Source organism: Thunnus maccoyii, chromosome 12, assembly GCF_910596095.1.
Source record: "Thunnus maccoyii chromosome 12, fThuMac1.1, whole genome shotgun sequence".
Taxonomy (NCBI): Eukaryota; Metazoa; Chordata; class Actinopteri; order Scombriformes; family Scombridae; genus Thunnus; species Thunnus maccoyii.
In genome coordinates this window covers 20,479,769-20,494,632 of record NC_056544.1, presented here as the reverse complement: position 1 = coordinate 20,494,632, position 14,864 = coordinate 20,479,769, and the positions used below count along the sequence as shown (strand labels likewise).

The window sequence follows — 14,864 nt, the reverse complement described above, 5'->3', positions numbered from 1 at the left end:
CGCTCTTATGGCACTCACATGTATTCAAACACTAGAGATACCACAAGAGGCCATTCATTGTGAATTGCATTTTCAAAAAAACATGCAAGCGCAGCCCACCACTTCTCAAAAGGCAGGGAAGATGAGAAAGGTTCAACTTCATGCAAAAGTCCTCTGAGCCCAACATGGCAACAACCAATATTATTTTAATTCCCTTGTGAAAGTGAAGCACATTCTTGTTTTCCATTAAAGTACTTAAAACAAAAGAGAGGAAAAGCTGAGTGTCATGGTCAATGGCATCTACATTTCCTATGATGACTTTAATAAGCTACTGGGGTTTTAATAAGCTTAAATACACATGCTCAAGTATAGTTGCAACATGAGAGAATGGCTGCCCATTCACAGCTGGGTAAGCAAATTACATGCTCAACACAAACATGCCTGTAAGCTTCTGACTTGTGGGAGACAAGAATCTGTTTGAGTGTCCCGCTACTGTCCGCCTTGGCACATAAGAGGGCTCACAACCACCTGTTTAGCTTACTTCTTATCACTGTCTGCATTTGAGTCGTTATCAGCTGTATTAAATGAAGGGTTAAACACAGAAGGAGTAGAGGGGCCAGTTCAATCGACCTGCCGATGACCTAAACCTGTCCCCCAACTAACGCTCCCGCAAGAAAGCCTCATGGCATGCTTTACGCTGTCCCCCGCCAGGATGCAGTGATTTGTGCCTTGTCTGGGATTCATTCCTGCCTGCCTGTCATTGGTCAATCCAGGATTGACCCACTGTTCTTCTGACCAGTCACAGACTCTGCTCCTGTAGACTTCACAGGTCTGGGATCAGCAACAAATCAACCAGGCGGTGTTCTGTGTAGTTTTATCTGTCTTTGTCTCTCTTCTTGTTACCGTGTTGTTAACTGCTTTCTACTTCTCTGTAATCCTTTAATGTTTTCTCCCTCTCTCCTCCTCCTCCTCCTCTTCCAACTCACTCCACTCTTTATTGAAAACACAAGTAATCTTTCATTAGGACAACAGAACACGAACTGCATGCATGCACGCCCTGGAGGAGGTTGTAAGTAACGGGCAAGCATTCTGAAAACATTCTTTTCTGGTAATAAAGTCCCCGTAAATTAAAACCACTTGCTGTTTTGCTCCCAAAAATAAGTCGGGCAAGGAATGTGGTTCCTCAGCTGAAAATAAAACTGTTGACAAACGTTCCCCCCATGAATCGGAAAAAAATAAAAGCAAATTGATAAAACCAAAAGCAACCAGTGAGCACTGAAGATAGAGTAAGCAGATACAAAATAGAAAGATACAACTTTTTTGTAAAATCATCTCCACTTGAGGTTGTATTTCCCTCTTTTTCCATCCCCCTCTTCCTTCTCTCCTTGGCACATTGCTGACACAGCACAGCCCAGGCATGGACCCTCAAGGCCCACAATGCCTACTCCTTCTCCACCTCTCCCTCTCCCTCTGAGTGTATAGGTTTGTACTGAATAAACTTCCAGTATGGACACAGGAAGCGGCTCAGCAACTTCTCAGGTTTGGATATAATCTCAGCGGGATAATAGACCTCTTGTGGAAAGCAGATGTCAAAATGAGTCAAGGACCCAATTTCTCTCCACACTGAGGACACATGAGGAGCAGAGCAACATATTTCCCTGCCTATACGTAATTATGTGTAGTAGCTCCACAGAGTTTGGAGCAACGTGTCTTTTGTCACGAGTTGACACATTGTGTAATTTTCCCATTTGGTTTGGAATCAAGGAAATTCAAACTCTCCTCCTCTTGGAAAGCAAGTTGAACCGATACACGGACCTTCACATTCAGATGTTAGATGGTAAGAGGTGTTCACATGTGTAAATTGATCCTGATGACACACAATGTGGACTCTTTCTGCCCTCACACTTCCTGAAATATGACTGCTGAGTGCTTGGATGACACACATACTCTAAAACACCTCTTAAACCAGAGGGACCGCTGTGACCATTTCAACCCAAAGGGTTGTAACTTGATCTCTGTTCTGGGACAGAAGCAGGAGAAAAATTACACTGAAGTTATGGTTATTCACATGTATGCTGTCAAAGAGGGGGAAAAAAATTAGCTGCAAGTAGTAAAATGGTATCCAAGCATTTGTGCCGCAAAATAAAGAAAAGGTATTTGTAATAACAGACATCTGGTGTTACGTGTGTATGAGGAATGCCAAGAGATGGATACAGAGTAAACTAAAAAAACTGGGTTTGTTTTATTGCCATAACGTTTCAGAAGTTACAGAACTTCTCATTTTACCTTCAGGGTAATGTGCCTAAATGTAAACATGCTGCTGCAGTGAGTTCTACAGGCCTATTATCATCTGTAATTTAGGCAGTATTACCACTTATGTAGGGACCAATTTCCTGAACACTCGGGCACACACAAGAGGGTTATAGGGCATCAGAAATTGGATTGGCTGTTGCCTGCCATGTTTTAAACAATCAACTCGACTTTATAAATCCTAAGAAAACCTGAGTTAAACTAATTTTTCTGCCCTATTGGACAAAATTCCTGAGTCACTATAACATAATGGATTTACTATATGTATCAGATATCACCAGATTTCAATTAGAATTTTGCTACTTTTACACTATACACATACTGTACATTAAAAAATTTGGCTGATTTTCTTAAATGATTCTGTACAAAAATAGTGTAACCACTCAGATATTGTATTTTCACCAATATAGTAGCACTTTATTGGCATATGATCAAAATATTAAGTAGAAGGTTACTGTTTGTTCGAACTGCAGATGCTAAAAAAACCTGAGTGCTGCGCAGGCAAAAACCTTGGACTAAAGCAGGTTTTACATAATTTGCTAAAATCTTTCTTTTTGTAAATGACTGTGGCCAGTATCAGGAGATTCATCTGGAGGAATGTGTTAATGTAACATTTGTGCTTCACACAGCTGGAGAGTACTATGATCTGGCCTGGGTGAGATTATGAACCTGGCTGCTGTGCTACCATTCCAGATACTTGATACATTCGGGGAACTAGAAGAAAAGGAAACGAGCAGGCCCATTTAAAGTCTGATTTTTTTTGGTTTTAGACCAAGTTATTTATTGCAGTTTTGTACTGAGGGGAACAAAAGTACACTAGGATACTGATACGGTTGCACAAAATCAGTGCACTGCTCAGGAACACCCAGGATGCTGTGGTTTCCCTTTCCACTGTACCCCACTGCTGTTACAACAGAGAGATAAAAATGAAACAACACAACTGCCAAAAATAAGCTGGTTTCTGGGAAACAAGGTGTGTCCTCCTTTTGACCTCAGGAATGCTTGTAGGTGGAATATAGCCAAAGAAAACACTGTATGTTAAGAAAATATTATTTATGCATTTATATGGATAACTGACATCACTGATGTGTTATATGGGATATGCACTAATGAAGGTGACACTTGAAGTTCACTGCCAGAAGTCAAAAAGTCACATGGTACTTACCAAACCTCTTATACCCAAAGGACTGCACCTCCTCCTCATCAGCAAAGTCGTCTGGAGGGAAAACACAGAAATAAATTAATAAATAGTGAATTTATGATATAATGTGCCATGAAACTGGAGGGATGGAGACACAACTTATCATATTATGTAAACCGATGAGTTTCTAAATCATTTAAATGATATTACTCCTACTTAAAGTATGTATAATTTTATAAAAATGTCTATTTCTCAAAGTTTATTTGGCCAAAATGATACAGGACTTTATTTCTGTATCACAACCCACTGGTGCCTTTCACTGTGCCGCGCTTATTATTAGACAAAGAAGTACGCCATGTTTCACTCAGGTTGGCTCTGCTCTTTTCCAGTAAACTCTTTCACTTTGTGGGATTACTCCTATCTTCCATGCCAGGCCCTGAGTGTAGTCTCCTTGCAAGCAGCTCTTACGCCTGTGGGAAACTACTTCTGTGACTTCAAAGCTTTTTATACTGTGTCATCGTCCTTGGCTGGTGACAATAAAGAAAGACCACATGTCCCAAAAGACCTCCAGAAAAAAACCCTCATCTGTTATTTTAAAGGTAGTGAGGCGTGGTGATATAAAAGATGATGACTGCTGGAAAGTTGTGTTTTGGTAGTGTACCTGTCTCTTCCTGGGCTAAATATGCAGTCTGGGAACATTCAAGAGTTATTGCTGCTGTGGTTTAAAAACTTGAGAAATTGCAGAGACTCCTGAACAGACGCACGAAGGAGAGCAGAGTTAAGAAATGACAGAAATAATCTAAACAGTTGTAAAAAAGAAAAATCTGAAACCACATCTCACTTGAGGAATTTGACTTTCCCAATATTCACAATACCCTGTTTCCTGTTTATGTCCAAGCAACATGATTGTGTCCCATTACAACGGTAATGTTCCCGTTAATATGTTTGGCTTTTCCAGAACCATTCGGGGAAATGGAGCTCATCACATTTTACCCAAAGGGCTGAAAACTGAGTGGATTTGAAAATAGATATACGGGTCAAACTTTGTGTAAAATGGATTACGGGATGTCTTTTGCCATATGGGACCATGATACTTAAGAAGGATTGCTAAACATAAACATAACACAGATAAAGATCGCAGTGAACGCTGATTTGGTCATTTGCAGGTCAAAAGATGTTATGCATCTTACTTTAAGGATAGTTTCACAATTTTTAAAGTCTGTTTTATAACAATAGTCAGGTGCCCATATAAACACTGAAATAGTTTTTTCTTGCTGTAATCATTCCTCCTGTTCATACTGACCTTTAGAAGATCCCTTACAAATGTGCTTACAGTGTAAGTGATGGAGGCAACACCCACAGTCGTCATTTTGAGCAAAAATATATTTTAAAGTTAATCTGAAGTTTATATGAGGCTTTAGCAATTTGAGTTTATCAAATAAAGTGGATATCTGCCACATTTACAGCCTTTTTTAGTTAAAAAAAAGTCCCTCTTTGTGTTTCATCAGACTGTTTTCCTGTTAAGCTGCAGTGGAAGGATCATAACAAAAAGAGAGAATTGGCACTAAAAACACAGTAACTTTGACAGATATTGACTTGAATTGATTGATCTGGATGGCTGAAGCCTTATATTAACTTCAGATAAACTTTTAAATACATCTATGCATGGAGGGAGGGCTGTGGATTTTGTCCCTCATCATTTACACGGAAAGTGCATTATGAATGGCCAGTATGAACAGGAAGAAAAACATGTGTCAGTGTTCATTTGGGCTCCTGACAATTTCTTTTAGGACAGACTTGAAAAATTGTGAACCTATCCTTTAAAGCTGGGCCAAGTTTGGTTTAAAAGTGAATGTTTTTAGATGTCTGGGTTACACATAATTGGTGTTTCAACAGCACTGATTTTTTTTTCAACCTATTGCCAGGATCTGCTTCACGCTGAAATGTTGTTGAAACAATGGTTATATTGTACGCACACTAAGACAAGTATGAGAACGTTCACTTTCATTTAGTCAACCTAAACACTCAAATGTGTTTTGACCTACAAATAACACAAAAAGTGTAACAGCTGAGCAGTGAAAGCCATGATCTTCAATTTTGTTGATTTTCAATTTTTCAGATAAACTGATGGATTAGGTGCTCCTTTGAGGACTGAGAAAATGTCGACTTCTTATGCTAAATAAACCATTTAAAACATCATTGGATTATCTAAAACGTTCATTAACACGAAACAAAAACAGGTCTGTTTTAGTGTTTGTTGTGACTCCTCTGCATCTGCACATCCCTTATGAGAGTTAATGGACAACATAAAGTTGGACTGAAGATGTATTCATCCTGTTTACACTGCTGCAGAATGAGACTGTCTGAATATTACACCAACTGCTCTTAGGTCCATGAGAGGTCATTACAGTGTCTACAGGAAGTGGCCTACATGCCAGTCATCACAGATTTCCCCAGATCATGCCCACAATCCAGAGCTTTGAGTAAGTATGTTCAGACAGACCACAAGGTGGCATGAGTCATGTAGTGTTTGTTTTATGTAATAAGGAACCAGCTTGCTCGTGTATTTTTGTAGATGAGAATAACATGCACCATGTTAATATAGCAACATACAGAAAATCAAACCAAGTTAATATGAATCTGTATTTATAATCATGAGCTGTCAAACACTGACGCATGCGCTATCAGGTCCCTGTTTTAATTAGTGTGCTGAAAAGTCATTAGGAGTCCGTGTGGTGGTTACACCACAATAAAGCTGTTCATGCAGTTAAGTCTGACTCAGTGTTTCCTTCAGGACTCCAAATTCTTTGAGCCAGCACAATTTTATAACCTGACATGTACAAGTGCTGAAGCGCACACACAAAAACTGAAAAGAAATCAGTTTAAAAAGCCAGAATAACTCAATATTTTTTACTAACACACTAGTAAGTAAAAACTTGCTCTTTGGGTGAATAAGCATGTCCTTCGGGTCTGTTGTGAATAGTTCTCTTTAGTGTGGGTTCAGTGTTTGATGTGCAGCAGCGGCCAGATGCAAAACAATCCCAAACAGAGTCCCGTAATTGAAACCAGATGTGAGACGCGAGTTGTAGCCCACGCATTCCTCGCGTCCCAGACAGAGAAAGAGCGCAGAAAAGTGACAAAGACGAGCAAGGAGAGTGTTAAATGAGCAGAAAATAGATCTAATTGTCATCAATAATGCGTACTGAAAGTATTTTCTGGTTTTCTGCTTAATTGTGCCTGTGAGTGAGCCTACCTTTCATTGTGGTGCACAGGAGTCTACCGTTGTGAAGCTGTTGTTTGAAGTCACATCCACAGCATCGCTATGGTATTTGCCCAAAAGCTCCACTTGAGCGAATTTATTAGCGAGTATCCCAATATCCGCTGTTATATAAAAATAAAAATAATAGAAATTCAAAGCTCCATCCGTAATTCTTAACGCCGGGGACGACCTCCTTCAGCGCAGGTAACTTGAAGAGTTGCACCCCAGATGCTGCAGCAGAAAAAGAGGAATGAACTTTGCAGCAAGTAAGCAATGCAAGAAACTCAAGAGCAGGAGGGGGTGTGGGAGGGTAGGGGGGGAGAAAACACAATCTTCTTGTTTGTGTGGTAGTTTGGGAAGATGCTGAGGTGAGGGTGTATCCTAGTTCAGCTCAGCACTCTGGTGGTACCCGCAGAAGTAACCGGAGAAACTCCAAGAGTGCAGGAATCCAAACGTGAGAGGAAGTGGTGCGCCCGTAGGGCTGCCTGGAGAAACCGCGAAACCACGTGCTCCCACATCTGTGCGCACCGTCTGCACCCCTGTTTGCGCTCTCTGTGTGCGTGTGTGCGTGTGTGTGTGTGTGTGTGTGTGTGTGTGTGTGTGTGTGTGTGTGTGAGAGAGAGAGAGAGAGAGAGAGAGAGAGAGAGAGTGAGTGAGTGTGTGTGTTTGATATAATACTGCGCATAATTACACTGAATAAGCACCAGTAATAACACTATTTTGAACTTTACGGTACAGGATGTTACAGGTTTAACTAACAGATAGATTTTGTATCACAGTTTGTGTGTGTTGTCACTTGACCTTTTATGACAAAACTTTCACATTACAATGAGATACTTTTCACTTAAATCAAAGCCATTGTCTTATCAATGTGGGACTAAGTCCTCAATTTGACTGTTGAAGGCAGCCCATGAAAACATGCTGTGTCAGTCTATAGACTACTACTACATACTAGACTAGGTTATGTTGTCCAGCAGTTTTTATGGTGCTGAGTTGCCAATAAAATCGTTATTTTATTATCACATTATCTGCTGAGATCGGCTATATTGGCATGTACAATTTACCAATACATTCCCTGGTTTATTCATCTACGTGAGTGGTTTACCAGTCTGTTCCCTGTTTTATTTGCACAGATTCCCACAGGGAGGTGTTGGGTTTTACTTTGACTAGGATTGGCAGGGTTTGATGGGTTGGGAGTGATTGCAGAAAAATGTACATTAATGTTTACTGAAATTTTATTGTCTTGGTAACATTTTCTTGATGAAGTATGCGGTTCTTTAATTTTAAAACGTGCCAGGTCAAAAGTGAAATCAAAGATATACGAGTATCTAACAGTAAAGTTGTAATGATTAATACATGCATGTACAAATCCTACAGCATAGTCTTGCAGTATTTCATTTGAAAAGTGGAGAGAATCTTGAGCCTACAGAGTATTTCAAACCTGCATTCATTTTTTGGCCACTTGGGGGCAGCAACAAGCTGTAAACGTAAAAATATTGATAATTTGCAGCTTTAAATAATACAAATATAATACAAGATAGCCATCAGATTAATTTGTAATCCTTTTCTATTGGAAGTTCCAGTTCTCAAACACATGTTGTGTGTTCCTTATTTTAGAAATGTCTGCTACACTATCACCTTTTAGACTTTTTTTTTTTTAATGAGCAACAACTGTACGTACTTTCAACCAATCCTGACTCATTTCTTCAAACAAAACTCAACACAGACCCACTTCACCTCAGTTCTCTGTAAAGCAGTTTATCCTCTACACCTGTTTATCTCTTCAGTCCAGGACTTAACGCTTTGGTCAGTAGCCCAACTTCACATAAGACCACATCACATCACTTCAAGGAGTGTATGAAGCTCTCTAAAGACTGAAAAATGTCATTAGAGATCATCAGATTCACAAAAAACAAAATTCCCCCTGCATCATGTCTTAAATTTCAGCCTGTGCACAGTGTTAAAGGTGATTTACATTTATTCCTCTATGAATTATTGCATGCATGTAGTCTCACACTACCAAGAGAGTTTTTTATTGTCAACTGTTTTACGTTTAGGTCAGCCACAGGAGAACATAGGAGGAACTTTTCTCCCTGCAGTGTTATGGGAACCAGGTGTTGAAGGTGTCAGCGAGGCTGTGGAGCGGTCTAGAGCACTGGCTGTTTCTGATTATTATCCAGAGAGGACCCTATTTTCTGGGTCACAGCATGCAAAGAGGGCACATTTTTGAGGGAGCCGGGGCACCGGACACAGGAACCCTTTCACCCCCAAGTCCCTCACATTCCAGCAGGAGTGGAGATGCTAAACAGCTTCCTACTGTGAGGAATGTTTCCTTTACTAAAAATACTGTATCTGCATTCACATCTGGTTATAGATGTAAGAGTAGCTGCTGGTAATTGATACATGACAGACTGAAGTTACTCATCACTTTATACATAACATAACAGTTTGTGTGTAGTCTTGGTTGCTTGTATATTTATAGTCATTAGCTATTTGTTAAAGGAGGCTCTGAAGCAGTTCTTATGAGATCAGCACAAGGCTCCATTCCAGCAAAACAGTCTCTTCTGATCACGTCATCACTTATTATCTGGTGAATCACTACAAAATAAAGCATAATAATCCCTTCACCAATCAAATAACAAACAATATGATGTGAAGTACAGCTTACTGTGATGACACTGCTTCTGTGTGAGGATGTGTGTGTGTTGCATTAAGGCTTTGTGATCATTTAAGAACTATTGTCAGTACATGCACTAGGACAGAAGCTTATATAAAGCATATATTCATTTAACATGCTACAATATTTGTGTACTTTATGATCATTCCCAAAACACTACACTGCTGTTTAATCAACAGTTTGCACTTGATTCTTTTTCCAAAACCTTTGAGTCTTCCATGGGAACGTTTGACATTTGAAAATTACATATTAATATTAATAGAAACCTACAAGAAAACTCTTCTCTGCTCTATAATATGATGAATAATTTGACTGATCTTGACCACATATAACATTAACACATTGTCCTTATATGTAAACAGTTTGGTTGATATGACTAAGCAACCTCTTATGCAAAACAAGCCTCTCAGCGTGTTGAATGCCGGATTAACGGGCATCAACATCAAGCAAAGACTGTAATAGGATAAAGCTCGAGTGGAAAGAGCACAAATAGACCTGGTCAGGTCAAAGTAACTTCACGACTACTGTCCACACAGAGCACTTTGTTTTTCCTGTCAGCGGAGAACCACCTTCAGTCTTTCATTGGTAAGTCTAACTTTGTTGTGATGGTTCCTTTGAGGTATTTTTTTTAATTTGATCTGTCTTGCTTTTGTGTTTATTTTAATATTTCCTTATATCATGATGTATTTTTACAATAGAGTGTTTTTAGTGAATATTTGTCCCTCAAGAATAAAAGTAAATAAATATAAATCTTATAATATGATCTACCCATTATGCTTGCTTGTGTCTTAGTTATGTTTTGCATTTAAATTATGATGACAATCATTAAAACATACCAGTTTAAGTGATTTGTACCTCTTTTAACTTATTTTTGATTCATAGCTAAATGTGTATGTGTAGATAATATAGCTCCTGTTGTCATCTTAATGAAAAACAACAGCTTGAGATGTTGTCAGTATGATATAATAGAGCTGATTGTATCAGCAATTTAAACCCATAATGAAATAAGGAAAGTAAGTACATCCCCATGTACTGTAAATCCCTGCTGGTTACCAACTTGTGTAACTAGTGTGTGAACTAGGGTAGAGCCTCCAATGGAGCGAGGAGGGTGAATTTAGTTTGATTACTGGTACCAAATTAGCAAGAAAACACAATATGATTTCAGAAGTGTATGTTTTTCTGGGTGTATTTTTGTGACTTGATTGAGCACAGCAGATGGCCAAGACGTAAACAGAGTTTTAAAGCTGAGTTTGGCCCTATGATGAATCTTATTAGTTGTCTCACCCCCTACTGTTGACCTCGGTATGGCTTAAAGTAAAAACCAAGGGTAAAGGTGTCGTCAGTCTGTTTAATGAATAAAAAGGTACAAGTGTCAACATGAGAAGGAAGTAGATTGGTTTAACAGTATTTGTGGAATTGAAATGATGCAATTTGAACAGACAGTCTGGATGATAAAAACACAAACATGTTATGTAATATATTGATGTCAGTGCTTTGCAGGACTGAAACTTTGTCACACATTTGTCACAAAAAGTGTCCTGCCACAGAAACCAGTTTTTAAATTGTGCTATATTGTTGTTTTGTTGTGTTTATGAGTAGAGAATAACAGGGATCACTGCACATACTGTATGTGTCTATGTCGTCTAATCAGTTAAAAAGTACAGTTATTATCTGAGATTATCTAACATCCATGTGTGAGGGACTGCATGTGTTTTTGTTTAGGTCCAGACAAGATGCGTAGCACCACCAAGTGGCAGACCTACTTATGACCCTATACAGTGTGGTTGATGTTGAGTCATGCTCAAACTCAAATCCTATTAGCTTTCTGGATCAGACTAGATGGCATCTGTTGTTTTAGTGTCTTTATTTGTGTACATGTACATGTACATGTACATGTACATGCGTACACAGTTATATTGTATTGGTGTTTCTGTGCGTACAGGAGGTGAATGTGTTCATCTAACAGTGTGCAAATGTAATTCTGAACCACTCACAACCATCTATCATGTAATTTCAGGAGTTTCGCCCCACAAGTTTGTTACTGAGCTCAAAAATGAAGATCCTGCTCAGTTTGGCAGTTCTGGTGGTGACTTTGGGTGTCCTCAATTCTACCCCTGAGGACCAACCCATCTCAGAGGATACCTTAAAACGTGAGTTTGCAGAGCTGAACCTCCTCCAAAACAATCTATATCAACACTTGGGAAGCATCTAACTCAGTTACTCCCATACTTCCATAAACTCCCATAAAGCTGTTTCTTCACAATGAGTGTCACATAATAGCTTAGTTTACAGATACGTTATTAGTGTTGATCTTTGTAATTCATGAGTTTTTGTTGGAAGTGTGTTGAATATTTTTGAGTTTCCTGCTTTGACTGTTGTTCTTAAGTTGTAAACTGAGTGTTTATATGAACATCTCAACCAAGTTTTCGTTTTCTTCTTTGCTCTCTCTCTCAGAGTTGTCTCTGGATGGCGAGAAACTGGTGGATGAGGAGGTGAGGAGAGCTCTGTATGGGGTGAAACAGATGAAGGAGGTGATGTGGAGGAATGAGCAGAAGCATGAACACCTCATGAAGTCCCTCCAACACAGCAGTGAAAAGAAAAAAGTGAGTTAAACATGAACTTTTCTTAAGAAAGAAATGAAGAGACAGGATGCATATATATGAAATGTGTCCCTCGCTGCCACCAGGGGGCAGCCCAGCTGGCTAAGGATGTGACTGATAAGCTGGAGGAGGCAGAGGAGCAGTGTAAAGACTCCCTGCAGTCTGAGTGGGAGGAATGCAGACCCTGTCTGGAGGATGCATGTAAAACCTTCTACACCTCCACCTGCCGCAGGGGATTTGCCACTTTCCGTGCCAAGGTATGAAAACTTCAAACTCTAGTAACAACATTGCCAAAAATAACAGAGCAGTGTGGTTGTCAGCTGAAACTTTACTTTTCTTGGAATCAAATTCCTTGCCTTGGCTGGTGCTCTGAGGTTTTCATTCAAGCCAAAAACTAAATCAACATATTTTATTAGGAAACATGGTAATCCCTAAAACCACCTGTATACATATGTTATATGAATAAACATGACTGCACTAATCTCGATATAAAACCCCAGAAAGTGCCTGAACAACTTTTGTTTTGTTTTTTTGCAATCATGTACTTGCTCTCAAACAACAGAAGATGATTACTTACATTGTTTTAAACACTGTAGGTGGAGAACTTCTTCCGCAGAGTGTCCACACGCTTTGGCCCCCGTGAGCCTCGCATGGACACAGGGGACATCCTGGTGAACCAGGACCCCGACAACACTGACACAGAGGTCGTCCGCATTGAGGACTCCTTCAACCGCCTGATCAGCAAGGTGGGCATGCTGGTGAACCGCAGCGTCGCCCTGGTCTCCAGGATGAACGACAGGCTCGACAAGGTGCTCCAGAGGGCCTTCCTGAACGATACCGATGACTTGACTGAAGAAACCACCTCAGATCCCTACTACCCGGCCCGCGACTCAGGCTTCCTGCAGGGTGTGGGCTTGGAGGAGGTGCTGGACTCCTTCTTTGACTTTGGCAAGAGCGTGGTGGATGAGTTTGGAGCTGTGGTGACCCAGGTCTTTGATGACCTCCATGAGGCAGTGGAGGAGGAGAAGAAGAAAGGTTAGAGATTTCTTTCTCTACTTATGTAAGAATCAGTATCAACAGCTGCCAGGATTGGTTAGAAAATCTGCAGATTCTTTGGCCTCAGTGGCACATAGTGGAGAACAGCTGGTTTAGAGCAACTGCAATCTTAAAAACAGTTAAAAGAGACTGCATCAAGATATGGTTTGAATGTTGTAACTCATATTTGACAAGTATTTCGGTTCTTAATGAATATTTAGATGTAAAAATAAATATCTAACGACAACAAAAACACTAATTTATTTGTTTGACATCTTTCTGTTTGGTGCAGGGAGAAGTTTCCCCCGTTTCCTGCAGAACAGGAAGCTGTGCAGAGACCTTCGCAAACAGTCCTCAGAGTGCTGGCAGCTACAGAACCAGTGCGAGGCCTGTCAGGGAGCCCTGCTCACAGGTGAAGCACCGCCACCCTCACAGCATGTGTTTTTACTTCAACTGATATCTTTACATATCTCACCTGACCCTTCCGCTCCCCTTCTCCAGAGTGCCCCAGTGTACGTGAGCTGCATGTGGAGCTGGACGAGGTTTCCCAGCTGCTGGATGTCTCCAAAGAGCAGTATGATGAGATCTTGTCTATTGTCCAGCGCCACACTGATGAAACAGTCAGCTGGCTCAGCAACATGGCTGATGAGTTCAGCTGGGTGGCTCAGGCTGTGAACAACAGCAGTGCCCCTGAAAATATCTTCCGTATCACCATGGTGAGCAGGAGCAGGGGTGAAATAAATGAAAGAAGGTGCAAAGCATCAGTGAGACATCAGGAAGAAATCATTTACATGAGATAGATTATTCATGTTGAGATAAGAAGAAATGTTAGAGGCATCACACTTAAATATTAGATATCTATTGATTAATATAAAGAACTAAATCAATGAACACAACTTGAGAATTGTTGTACTCTTAAATCCAGCCTTTTCAAAAGATAGTGTCAGGTGTGAGTGGCCAAAATCAACTGTCCCATTTCATAAAAGGATCGCCCACACATTGACAAAAAGGTAGAAGAGTGACACTGGGAAAAAAAACTAGGAGCAATGACCAATCAGAGGAAGAGAGATAAAAGGCAAAAGGTGTTTCATATGAGTTAATCGGCTACCTGATGTGGTCACACAACCTGCATAGAAACCTGAATTTAAGCAGAGACGATGCATGTGTGTGTATGCAAATATGAGTCCTGCAATTGTTTGCACTGCTGGGGGAAAAGTGGGGAAACATCCACATAATGGTTAGTAAAAACATGACTTTTTCCACTCTCCAGGTGGCGCCAAAGAGCCATGAAGAGAATGTATCTGTGACTGAAACTAAGGTGCAGGTAAACATCCTCAACTCCCCTGCACTTATCCTCTCGGTTCCTGGGGAGCTGGAGCTGGAGGACCCAGCCTTCATCCAGTATGTGGCCCAGGAGGCTCTGGACAAATACAAGGAGATGGCCAGGTGAGAACTTTCATCAGTGACAGGTGTCATCCATCATCTCTTTCCTATCTCTTCTGTCCTTTTAGATTTTCTAGTAAGTAAAAAAAAAGGAGTAATATTTGCCTGCAGCTGTCTGAACTGTCTATGATGCTTTATTCTAATATTTACTGCTCTGACATAACTGCATTCTCTTTTTCTTGACAGGTATGAGGAGGATGAGTAAAACTATACTTTTTCTTTTTCTGAGCTTCTACAAACACTTTCTTTGTGAACAGAACTAGATTGTGTTCCTGTGTAGCAGCAGAATGTATACTGTTGACTTGTTTTGAAATGTAAATGCACTATAATTTAACAATGTCGATTATTGCCATTTATTTAATGTATAAATCAAGAACTTTACCTTTTGTCAAATGGTGTAAATAAATAAAAACAGATAAA

General features: G+C 40.1%; 2 protein-coding genes across 2 annotated transcripts in view; one reads left to right on the top strand and one right to left on the bottom strand.

Annotated features, from left to right (window-relative positions):
• colec12 (collectin sub-family member 12) overlaps window positions 1–7,148 on the bottom strand; it is a 32,037-nt gene extending 24,889 nt beyond the window's left edge. The window contains exons 1-2 of the mRNA XM_042428172.1: window positions 6,684–7,148; window positions 3,455–3,505 (exon numbers count right to left, since the gene is read on the bottom strand). Of these exons, the coding sequence (XP_042284106.1) occupies window positions 3,455–3,505; window positions 6,684–6,690 (58 nt within the window). The 5' untranslated portion in view covers window positions 6,691–7,148. The remainder of the gene's footprint in view (window positions 1–3,454; window positions 3,506–6,683) is intronic.
• Window positions 7,149–11,407: 4,259 nt separating this feature from the next.
• clul1 (clusterin-like 1 (retinal)) lies at window positions 11,408–14,848 on the top strand. The gene is made up of 8 exons (XM_042428176.1): window positions 11,408–11,516; window positions 11,821–11,969; window positions 12,053–12,223; window positions 12,563–13,001; window positions 13,294–13,413; window positions 13,503–13,717; window positions 14,272–14,447; window positions 14,631–14,848. Exons 1-8 carry the CDS (start codon window positions 11,420–11,422, stop codon window positions 14,647–14,649), a joined length of 1,386 nt encoding a protein of 461 aa, XP_042284110.1. The 5' UTR covers window positions 11,408–11,419; the 3' UTR covers window positions 14,650–14,848.
• The last annotated feature ends 16 nt before the right edge of the window (window positions 14,849–14,864 follow it).